At 40.3% G+C, this 12648-nt stretch overlaps 1 protein-coding gene across 7 annotated transcripts in view; it reads right to left on the reverse strand.

Moving 5' to 3' along the window:
- Positions 1-1773: 1773 nt before the first annotated feature.
- CCDC15 (coiled-coil domain containing 15) overlaps positions 1774-12648 on the reverse strand; it is a 76902-nt gene continuing 66027 nt past the window's right edge. For 6 of the 7 annotated variants that reach the window (XM_036123303.2, XM_078058806.1, XM_036123302.2 and 3 more), the window contains 3 exons: positions 3461-3637; positions 3107-3255; positions 1774-2545 (listed from right to left, as the gene is read on the reverse strand). In XM_036123303.2, the coding sequence (XP_035979196.2) occupies positions 2424-2545; positions 3107-3255; positions 3461-3637 (448 nt within the window). In that variant the 3' untranslated portion in view covers positions 1774-2423. Of the gene's footprint in view, positions 2546-3106; positions 3256-3460; positions 3638-10824; positions 11642-12648 lie in introns of those variants that run through there. The other variant, XM_078058807.1, reaches the window with a different exon arrangement.

The following is a 12648-nucleotide window of genomic DNA, read 5'->3' on the forward strand; positions in this document are numbered from 1 at the left end:
TCAGGTCATGATCCCAGGGTCCTGGGACTGAGCCCCACGTCAGGCTCCCTGCTCAGCGGGGAGCCAGCTTCTCCCTCTCCCTCTGCCTGCCGCTCCCCCAGCTTGTGCTCTCTCTCTCTCTCTGACAGATAAATAAAGAAAATCTTAAAAAAAAAAAAAGATTCAACAAAGAGCTACCATATGACCCAGCATATTCACTCCTAAGTATATGCCCAAGAGAAATGAAAACATATGTCCACAAAAAAATTTGTCAATAAATATTCATCGCAGCATTTATTCATAATAGCCAATTAGTAGAAACAGCCCGAATGTTCAACTGATGAATGAGTAAATAAAATGTGGTATCCATAGAGTGAAGTATTACTGGGCAACAAAAAGCAATGAAGTATTGATACATGCTACAACATGGAAAAATCTTAAAAACATTATACTAAACAGAAGATTCCAGTCACAAAAAACTATATATTGTATGATTCCATTTATATGAAAAGTCCAGAATAGACAAATCTACAGAGACCGAAAGTAGGCTGGTGATTGCCTAAAGCTGAGCGAGGACAGAATGCAAAGTGTATGGTATGGAATAGGTATGGAATTTTTCTTCTTAAAATTAAAAAAAAAAAATTTTCTTTTTGGTTAAAAAAAGCCACATAAACTAAAACTTACCACTGTAATTGTGTATACGTGTACAGTTCAGTAATATTAAGTAGATTCACATTATTGTAAAATCGATCTCCAGAACTTTTTCATATTGCACAACTGAAACTCTATCCTTTAAACAACTTCCCATTTCCTTCTCCCCCCAGACCCTGCCAATGACTATTATACTTTCTGTCTCTGTGAATTTGACTACTCTAGGTTCTCATGTAAGTGGCATCATACTGTATTTGTCTTTTTGTGACTTGACTTCACTCAGCAGAACGATCTTAGTGCTCATCCATATTATAGCATGTGATAGTATTTCTTGCCTTTTTAAGGCTGAATAATATTCCACTGTATATTTATATACATACCACATTTTGTTTATACATTCATCTGTTGACAGACACTGGGTTGCTTCCACTTCTCTGCTATTGTGAGTAATGTTGCCAGGAACATGGTATGCAAATATCTGTTCAAGATCCTACTTCCAATTATTTTAGATACATACCCAAAAGTGGAATTGCTGGATTATGGAGGCATCTCCTTAGAATGACAAAATTATTCTAAAATTTGACAGTGGTGATAGTTGCACAATCCTAGAATATACTAAAAACCACCGAATTGTACACTTCAAATGGGTTAATCATATGGTATATAAATTATATCTTGATAAAACTGTTAAAAAAAATACAACTCCTAAAGGCTGAATCGTGGATATAATTACTTAAAGATTTTGACTGAACTAGATTATTAATCTGGTTAAATAACCAGTCAATCTTGTCATCCAGGTAATTTTGGCTTTTATTTTCGATGACCTGGCTAGATGTTTAGGAGTTTTTTGAGACGTAACCTAAGTGCTTCTTCAACACTGATCCATTAGAGAAAGGTAAGAAAAAGGAATTCTCAGTATCTTTAATCCAATACTGAACTTTTTCATATTATGTGTCAGGAAATACTGTGAGGAAATAACAAATTCATACCAATACTAACTATACTAACTATACTAACTGCTTGGTAGCTATGCCATTCACCAGATTTTTAAAAGATAGGGATAAATAAGGCAGGACTTGATTACTCACTTTGACTTCAGATTTACTTTTTGAAATGTCACTCACAATGACTTCACATAGAAGATGCTCAAAAGACAGAAGGCTTATTCACTTTATTTTTGCAATACAAAATTATAAAATTATAAAATTAAAAAGTCCTAAGTCCAATGTCACTGAATGGGGAAAGAGGTAATAAGTTAAAAAACCAGGAGAGAAAAATCTTGAGAAAAAAAATGTGCATCAAATTCAGATTCTTCTTACCTCTAATTGTTATACACAACTAGAAAAGCTATCAGCAATATAGATGGCCACTGATACTTAGAAACTCATTTCATCATCTTTTTGGCTTTATCTAGACATTTTCAATCTTGTCAAGATTCAAAGATACACTTTTAGAAAGACAATAAATGAGATAATCTCAAAGATTTCTCATGATCTCCTCTGATCAGAGCAGAGCTAAGTAAAAAAAACCTTACTGGTCTGACTGATCATTTTTAAAACAATAGACTATATAGTTCACAGCAAAAACACAAGTTTAGAGGTCAACTTTCAATTTCAGTCCAAGCAGAGACTGAAACAATGGTTATGATCTAATTATAGAGATGGTTGTCACGTTGGGACAGTCCTTCTTTGCAGATTACACATCTTATACATTTTAACAGCTTTTCCTAAATCATCTCTCAGGGTTGATTTTAAGTGAAGATTGAAATACTAACAATTGGATTCAGATTCTCATTATAGATTTTTCAAAGTCCGTCTGTGTGCAGAAGCCAAATTATGCATGGCAACTCGAACAGTTGAGGTCCCCTCAGGGATATCACAGGAATTGATGACCGAATATAGTGCCCGGCTATATGCTGCAAATAAAGGTTTGCACAGTGATGAATGAAGTCAGATTCTAAACTACTCACTCTCCCAACCTCCTTCCCATTAGTACTGCTTCTCTACAAGTCTCATAGTATTAACTTTGCCTATTCATTGAATAAATATTTACTGAGTACTTAGTACATGCCAAGCACTCCATGAGGACATGTTAAGTAACACTAAAGTATTTGGATAACAGGGAATTCAACTGGACAGAGGCCTAACTTAGATGGCCATAAAACACAAGTTCTAACTTCTTCATTTATAGGAGGACCTGGAAGCCAAGTCCCCCTACAGTGGAGTAGGAATATTTCCCCAGCATTAATGGAGACAGAAGATAGCAGATCTCAAAAAGGATTATAACTCACTATAATTATTTTTATTGTCTCAGAGTTGTTTTGTAAAGGAGTTATAACAATCTCTGATATACAGTAAACACCCAATAAATGCTAACTTACTATAATCACTACATTTATTGTTTGGTGGGTTTTTTGTTTTGTTTTGTTTTGTTTTTTAATTGCCCCAGGCCCCGACCATTCCTTTAAGAAGCTTACCTCTATGGTTTCTATAGAAAATACAATTGTTGGCACAGGTATCAGGATGAGCATCCCAAAAATCAGGACCACAGCAGCATAGTGGAGGTAAAGTAATATTATACAGCCTCATTTTCTCCTGGATCTGGGCTCGCAGAGCTTCAATATATCTATAAAGATACAATATGATCAGGCAAAGTTAACCACTAGGAAGAGAATGAGCATGAGTCCTTATTTGACTACCAGCTTTAACCGTTAAAACTATTTCACATCTCCGTGCCTCAACTCTTCCTCTTTGTAATGGGAAACAGCACAGGGGGAAATACAGTGCTATTCCTCTAGAGCCAGGACTTTATGCAGAATTTTTCAAAATACCTTTGGCATTCCTTTTCTCTCTGTTGTTGTTTTTCTCTGGCTCCTTTTAGTTCCTCAAGTTTTAGCTGGGCTAGTATGTCACTCATCTTCTCCCCTGAATACAGCTCTTCATGAAAGTTCATTCTTAGTATCCTCTGCTCTTCAGCATAACGTTGCCGCTCTTTCTTTTTTTTAATTCTGAGAATAAAATCGTAATGGTTAGGAATTTCATAAAATCATTATTTAGAATTAGCTTCTAGACCCAAATAATTCAAGGAATTCCCAGAAATAAGAGAGTCAGGAAATCAGTTTAACACCCCTAGAATAGCCTCAAAAATCCCTGCTGGCTGACTGGAGTTTATTCTACAGCTCACAGAAATATACAGCCTCTCAAATGGCAAGGACCACTGGTTACAGATACAAAGCTTTTGCTGTAAGAATCCAAGTACAAAAGCTTTCTTACCTTAGACAACCAAATAAATAGATAAATCACCCAACCAACCAACAAGACAAAATACAAAAACAATGGGTTTTATGACTCTGGACATCAGGCAATGAGAAACCGTGATTCTTGACAGATGGTAAACAAATGAAGTGAGCCCTATTAACTGTCCCAGCCTACTGCCTTGTAAGTTTCCATGCAGCAGCACAAGGTAGGAGTACTGAGGTAGAGCCTGATAGACTCCCTAAGTTAAGAAGACAGGGCTGAAGGTCCAGGGACACAAAGGCAACTAGAGTTCGTAGAGGGAATACCAGAGAGCGGAGAGCTGTTCAAGAGCGAAAACCTGGAGATCCACAGAGGGTCTCCTTCTGATACACAGCAGAGTACTGTGTACCTATTTGAGGAAATAACCTGAGGCTAGGGACAGAATCATCAAAATGGGTAACAAGGAGCAGTGCCTTATACTCACACAGAGCTGGGAATAGTGCCTGTTCCCACCAATCAAACTTGAAAAACTTGTAACACACGGGGCATTGGGTAGAGTTTCCAGGATGATCTTATCTCCACAGTGGGGAATAATGATTAGTCTTTAACTGAGCACTGTTCCAGACACAACCTAATAAATTATAAAAGCAAAGCCCCAAAGTAATTTAACTCTACCCCAAAAGCTCAGAAAAATTTGTAAGAACACAAAGCTACCCAGCAACCAACAAGGTAAAATTCACAATGTTTGACATCTAATCAAAGATTACCAAGGATGCAAAGAAGCAGGAAAACATACTCATAATGAAGAGACTAACCAATCATAACCAATCAAAACCAACCTAGAACTGAGTTATTAGAATTAGCACAGGAAAACATTTGAACAGTTATTATGTCTACATTTTATATGTTCAAATAGTTAAGATATAAAAAAGACAAATCAAACTTCTTGAGATGAAAACTACAATTTCTGAAATGAAAAATACACTGGAGAACAAACCTATATCTAATGGAATCAATAACTAATAACCTTTCAAAACAGAAAGCACCAAGCCCACATGGGTTTACCAAAAAATCATGGAAGAAATTATACCAATTCTCTACAATCTTCTTTCAGAGGACAGAAACAGAATATTTCTTAACTCATTCTATGAGGCCAGCACTACCCTAATACCAAAACCAGACAAAGATATTACAGGAAAAGAAAACTAGAGGGGCATTTGGGTGGTTCAGTCAGTTAAGCATCCACCTTCAGCTCAGGACATGATCTCAGAGTCCTGGGATCAAGCCCCACGTTGGGCTCCCTGCTTGGAAGGGAGTCTGCTTGTCCCTCTCTCTCTGCCCTCCCCCTGCTTATGCTCTCTCTGTCTCTCTCTCAAATAAATAAATAAAATATTAAAAAACAACAACAACTAGAGACCAATATTTCTCATGAACACAGAGACAAAAATCCTCAAAAATGTTAGCACATCAAAACCAACAATGTATAAAAAGAATTATATGCCAAGACCAAGTGGGATTTATCCCAGGAATGCAAGGCTAGTTCAACATGGAAAAAAAAAATCAATTAATGTAATCTATCACATCAACAGGCTAAATAAGAAAAATCACATGACCCTATAAATATATGTAGAAAAAGCATTTGACAAAATCCAACACCATTTATGATATTCCTCGTAAACTAGAAATAAAAGGAACTTCCTAAACTTGATAAAGAGTATCTACAAAAAACCTACAGCTAACATCATACTCAAAGGTGAGAAACTAGACACTTGCCCACTAGGATCAAGAATAAGGCAAGATTGTCTCCTCACCACTCCTTTTCAACATGGTACTGAAAGTCTTAGATAATGCAATAAGACGAAAAAGGAAATAAAAGATAAACAAATTGGGAAGGAAAATAAAGCTGTGTTTGTTTCCAGATGATTTGACAGTCTATGTTCTTCCCAACCTGATTTATAGAATCAATGCAATCCCCCCAAAATCCCAAGAAGTTATTTTGTAGATAGTGACAAAGTGATTCTAAAGTTTATATGGTGAGGCAAAATTCCCAGAATAGCTAAGATAATATTGAGGGGAAAAAAACAAAGTTAGAAGATACATTCTACTCAACTTCAAGACTTATTACAAAGCTACAGTAATCGAGACAGTATGGTATTGGTGGGAGAATAGACAAATAGAATAGGATGGAACAGAGAGCCCAGAAACAGACCCATCTTAATAGAGTCACTGATCTTTGACAAAGAAGCAAAGGCAATGCAATGGCACAAAGGCAGTCTCTTCAACAAATGGTGCGGGAACAACTGAATATCCATGTGCAAAAAATGAATCTAGACATAGACCTTACAGTCACAAAATTAACTCAAAAAGGGTCACAGAATTAACTATAAAATACAAAACTACAAAACTCCTAGAAGATAACTTAGGAGAAAATCTACATGATCTTGGGTATGGTGATGACATTTTAGATACATTCCAAAGGCATGATCCATAAAAGAAACAACTGATAAGCTAGACTCCATTAAAATCAGAAACTTCTGCTCTGCAAAAGGCACTATAAAAAGAGTGAGAAGACAAGCCACAGACTGGTAGAAAATATTTGCAAAAGATATCTGAAAAAAGACTATTAACCAAATATACAAAGAACTCTTATAACTCAACAATAAGAAAACAAACCTGATTTAAAAATGAGCCAAAGACCTGAACGGACACCTCAGCAAAGAATATAGAGTTGACCTTGAACAACACTAGTTTGAGCTGCATGGATCCACTTACATGTGGATTTTTTTAATAAAGATTTTATTTATTTATTTGACAGAGAAATACAGAGCACAAGTAGGCAGAGAGGCAGGCAGAGGGAGAGGGAGAAGCAGACTCCCCACTGAGCAGGGAGCCCAATGCGGGGTTCAATCCCAGGACCCTGGGATTATGACCTGAGCCGAAGGCAGCCACCTAACTGACTGAGCCACCCAGGCGCCCTGGATTTTTTTTTATAGTACAGTACTGTAAATGTATTTTTTGTTTCTTATGATTTCCTTAATAACATTTTCTTTTCTCTAGCTTATTTTATTGTAAGAATATGGTATATAATACATATACCATACAAAACATGTGTTAATCAACTGTATGTTATTGTGAAGGCTTCTAGTCAACAACAGACTGTAAGTAGTTAAGTTTGGGGAGAGTCAAAAGTTACAGGTGGAGGGCGCCTGGGTGGCTCAGTCGTTAAGCGTCTGCCTTCAGCTCAGGTCATGATCCCGGAGTCCTGGGATCGAGCCCCGCATCGGGCTTTCTGCTCGGCGGGAGGCCTGCTTCTCCCTCTCCCACTCCCCCTGCTTGTGTTCCCTCTCTTGCTGTGTTTCTCTCTGTCAAATAAATAAAATCTTTAAAAAAAAAAAAAAAAAAAAAAAAAGTTACAGGTGGATTTCAACAGAGCGGAATATCACTGCCCCTAACTCCCACGTTTTTCAAAGGTCATATGATTATGGGATCATGCCTTCGTGATGAGTGAGTGAATTATTGAATGGTGAGGTTACCCTCTGGTGATCATTAATATGGAAAACAAATATCTTCATATCTTTTGCCCAGAGAGGTCTGTACATTTACCTCTTCCCCAGACATCCTTGTCACCAACTTCCCAATAATGTTCCTTTCAAGTCTCTGACCATCCAGCCAAACCACTGACCACAGCCCATGGATCAACACCAACTCTTACCTCTGTATAAGTGTAAGAGTTTAGGTTGAGCGAACAGTAATGTATCTTAGATCACCAAAACAGAGTCATAATGGCCCTTCAATCAATTCCCAGACTTGAGGCAATTTATAGACCAAGAACCTCTTGAATGAAGTGGAATCCAGGTCCCTTTGAGGAAGGACCTTGCTATACTGTAAAAATTTTATACTGTTAATCTTTCACTCAGTCTTCCCCAAAGGGACCATGATCTACTAGCCAGATGCCATAGGTCTCTATGAGTCAGACTACTGGGATTATGGTTTTGGCTCAGCTGTCCATTTATGGTAACCACACCCCTCTTGTCCTGCCGCTCCGGAATCCCACTATCCCTACTGCACCAGGGATCCCAGTTTGGTGGCTGCAGTTCCTACAGTAATGTTTGACCTACAGAGAAGAGTGACCACAGAGCTCTTCAAGGATGCTGAGGCTCCCCTCACAAATTTCTCACAGTGGTGATAAAAGGTGTGCCCTCTTGACCCTCCCAGATTTGGTGAACAGGTCTTACATGATAAGTCCACTCTAACACACCAATCTCCCTAAGCTTTTGGATACCTTCCTCTATAATATACCAAAGCAGTTCTAGCATTTAACTTCATTTTGTGTAGGCTACCTTTGGGTCCATGGTTTAGTCAACCAACCAAACTGTTAAAGACTTCTAACCCCTCAATCCCAAACACTGGATTTGGAGTCTCTACTGAGTGGGCCCATACCAATAAATTCTGTCTGATCCAACTTTATAATCCATCCACCATGATCCCAACCTTTTATGACCCAGCCTACACATACCCCCCAAATTTCTCTATATATAAATTGGAAAATACTTTTTTTTGGAGTGTAGTATATCTCCTCATAGGTCACACTTTGTATCTCACTTGGGGCCTGCTGGGACTTGAATCTAGTTATAGGTTGAGAAACTAAGAGTGCTGGTAGTGTTAGCAAATTAATACAGGCCCAAACCAGGGCAGAGGCTACGGGGATGGGTAGGAGGGTGTGATGGTTAATTTTATGTGTCAACTTGGTTTCTCAAGGACCATGGGGTGCACATTATTCTGGGTGCCTCTGTGAAGATGTTTTTGAATGAGATTAACATTTATTTACTTTTTTAAAAGATTTTATTTATTTATTTGACAGACAGAGACAGTGAGAGAGGGAACACAAGCAGGGGGAGTGGGAGAGGGAGAAGCAGGCTTCCCGCGGAGCAGGGAGCCAGATGCGGGGCTGGAACCCAGGACCCTGGGATCATGACCTGAGCCGAAGGCAGACGCGCTTAAGGACTGAGCCACCCAGGAACCCCTGAATGAGATTAACATTTAAATCAGTAGACTACCTAGAGCAGATTGCCCACCCTAATGTGGGTGGGCCATGTCCAATTTAAGGACTGAATAGAACAAAAAGGCTGACCCTCCCAAGAGTAAGAGGGAACTGCTCCGGACCCTGACTGCCTGGAGCTAAGACATTAGTCTTTTCCTGCCTTTAGACTCAAACTGAAACATTGGCTCTTCCTGAGTATTAAGCCTGCCAGCCTTTGTTTTTTTAAAGTTTATTTACTTACTTTTAAGTAATCTCTGCACCCAACATGGGGCTCAAACTCATAACCCTGAGTTCAAGAGTCACATGCTCTACCAACTGAGCCAGCCAGGTGCCCCGAGCCTGCCAGCCTTTGAATGGAAACTACACCATCAGCTCTCCTGGTCCTGACTGCAACTAAACCATAAATTCTCCTGGGTCTCCAGCTTGCAGATCTTGGAATCTTGCCAGTCTCAGTAATAGTTTGAACCAAATCCTTACAATAAAGCATAAACACACACACACACACACACACACACAGTGTATATGTACACACATGCAGCATATATGTATACATATATAAAAAGTATACATACACACAGTGTATATGTACACACATGCAGCATATATGTATACATATATAAAAAGTACACACACACACACACACACACACACACATTATCAGTCCTGTTTCTCTGGAGAACCCTGACTAAAACAGAGGGAAAGAATGAGAGAGACATTAGAAGAAAGAATGAATAAGTCTTAGCAACTGATAAAATACAGATTTGGAGGACAGGGGAAAGAGACAAGAAGACTCAGCCAGAGGATAGTGTGCTTGAGATAAGTAAGTGAAGAGGATGAATAGGTTTGGAGAAGAAGACAGTGCATCTGATTTACCCAGCCTGAGTTTGAAAGGCATGGGATACACCCAGAGGCAGATGTATAGGTTCCTGGAGGGAAGTTAGGACTAGTTCTTGGAAAATACGTCTAGTCATGAGAAAATAATGGGAGTCATCTCTACATAGACTTGAAATTTTAGAGTGAATGAGACCATGTAGATTATTTCAAAGATCCTAACCAGCTCTGACTCTCTATGATGAGTCTGAATTCTGGCATTATAACTGTCCCAGTTCCAATATTCTTAAAGGTAACTTGGACCTAAGCCTTTTAAAACTTACAGACTGATATTGTTGATTACTGCTTCAGAGACCACTGCTGGAATGCCTCCCACACCACCCCTGCTAGATGGTCACCCTCTAGCTACTAATGCCTCATAGTAAAAAAGCTCACTGCTCCACAAAGCTGCCCATTTCTCTTTAGGGTGGAAGAAAAAAAGGCAGATTCTTGAGAGAAGGCCAGAATGAAAAGGGACATAGGGGGAAAGATTTGCCAGTAAAATAGAGGAAGCAGTATGTGGTCCATTGAGGAACAAAGGTAGGTTGGTATCAGGGAAGTCAAAAGAGGTGTAAATCAAGAAGCTCCAGGAGAGTTAGAACTTAGGCTCCTGGAGTTACAGATTAATAGGCCCCTGAGGATTGAGGAGAGGTTGATTCCAAAGGAGTGGCAGAAACTAAAGTCAGATTCCCAGGGGCTAAAGACAGGTTTGATGAGAGGAGTAAGAGTGTTGACTGCTTCTTCAAGCAAGGGCTCTTTTAGTGGACTTTGCATTTCCCCTCCATCAACAAGGTGCATTTGAGCCTTTCTTGGTACTTATAAATGGAGAACCCATCTCTATTATGAATACTTGACTACATGAATACAATTTAGGAAGTAGGTGTAGAAGAGTTCACCTTTGAATGATTACTTTATAAAGTGGGATGTATTTTGCAGATACAATTTTATGATGGCTCATATCCATACACAATTAGGCTAGAGTCATCTATCACTGCATTATAAATCACCCCTACAACTTAATGGCAGAAAACAACAATAAAGACTTACCCCATTATTTTTGTGGGTCAGGAATGCACACAAGTCAGAGTGCGGACAGTTTATCTCTGTTCCTTGATGTCCGAGGCCTCAGCTGAGACTCAAATGCTGAGAAGCTAGAATCACCTGAAGGCTTAACTGAGCCTGGAGGATGTTTCTGGACATGGCTCATTCATGTGCCTGGCAAGTTCATGCTGGAAGTTGGTTCCTCCTGACATGATCTCCACAGTGTTGCTTGAATGTCCTCACAACAGAGTGTCTGGCTTCCCAGAGTGAGCAATTCAAGGACCCACGGTGGAAGCTGCAATTTTTGTTAATGATCTCGCCTGGGAAGCCACACACCATCAGTCTGCAATATCCTATTGGTCACACGGATCAGCCCTCTTCGCTGTGTGCGGGGACGATACAAAGGTGTGGATACCAAGAGATGCAGATCATTAGGGGCCACCTTGGAGGCTGGCGGCCACACCTGGCATGACAGAGGTCAGTTAAAGCCAGAGAGCAGTACTGACAGAATGCTAAAGGGCAGGCAACTGTCAGAGGCCCAAGCCTAACTGAGGTGGTTCACTGATGTCTTGGCTAGTCCAGCCATGGGGTCTATAGATGCTGTTCTTGGTCTATCGGATTTTTCATCAGCCCAATTCAATAATCTTCCACAGGTGGACAGTTTATAATTTCCCAAAAGGGAAGCATCAGCTGGAATCTTCAAAGCAAAGCCACACAAAGCTTTGCTGCTTTGCTGGCCTGGACAAACTTGTTGCGTGACACACATCTCTGGGACGCAGAGTTTCTGGAGGCACATTTTCTGTGGCTGCTAATGAATTTCGAGCTGAGTGGGAAGGGGGAGTGAAACAGCAGAGCTTCAAAAATGATTCTCCACTGCTCAAAGCTAAAAAGAAACCTACACTGACATAGTAGATTTGCATGAAAATAGTCTTTTCACTCTTTGTAAACCGCCATAAATATGGAGGCGCAGGGACGAGCAAACGCGCTGCAGGAGCCAGCAGGGGTTTCCACTCTGGCGCACTATGTCGCCTGCTGGGGCACCTCTGCAGCTATTCTGCTGACCCCCAGGGCAACTGAAAGCCCAACATGTTTCCTTCTCACCACCTCCTCCATCCCCAGCTGGGAGCTTTCCTGCCATTTTGCCTTTCCAGATGGAACGACGTGGCTCGGGACAGCGTAGATGGCTCGTCCTGAACAGAAGGGCAGGGAAAACCAGTGGAGAGGATGCGAAAGGGCTCGGTAAACATGGGAGAGATACTGGGGTGCCAAGAGCACAGCTGCCCCGCTAGAGAAGTGTTGCTTAAAACGCACTCCCTCTTCTTCCAGGGCAGGAACACCTCAGACAGGAGTGCCTCCGTTCTCAATGGAGCTCCCTACAGCTGAGACCCGCTGCTTCTGAACAGCTAAGTCAAGGTGGAAAGGAAGGGATTTTCCTCCAGGAAACCAAGGACTTCTGTTTCCATTACACAGCCGGTGTTATTATCATGCTGTGTGACCAAGGAAAGTCTCAATCTTTCCACCGGTAGTTTCTTCATCTGTGGATAAGAATAATCCGCTTCTCTGGAGCCTGGACGTGTAGTTACTAAGTGCAGAAGGAATGAGTAAATATTCACCGAACTCCAAAACACCATTAGGTAGGTGAAAGGCTTACAAGGGAAACTGGGCAAAAGTGTTATTTTGCCCTCCAGTAATTCCCCTGGCTTCCTTCAGAGCTGTAGGGGAAACTGGGCAAAAATGTTATTTTGCTCTCCAGTAATTCCCCTGGCTTCCTTCAGCACTGTGTGGCATTAAGACAGGGCCACAGACTTGGGAGCTGAATGCCTGGACACC

Source organism: Halichoerus grypus, chromosome 11, assembly GCF_964656455.1.
Source record: "Halichoerus grypus chromosome 11, mHalGry1.hap1.1, whole genome shotgun sequence".
In the NCBI taxonomy this organism is placed as follows: domain Eukaryota; kingdom Metazoa; phylum Chordata; class Mammalia; order Carnivora; family Phocidae; genus Halichoerus; species Halichoerus grypus.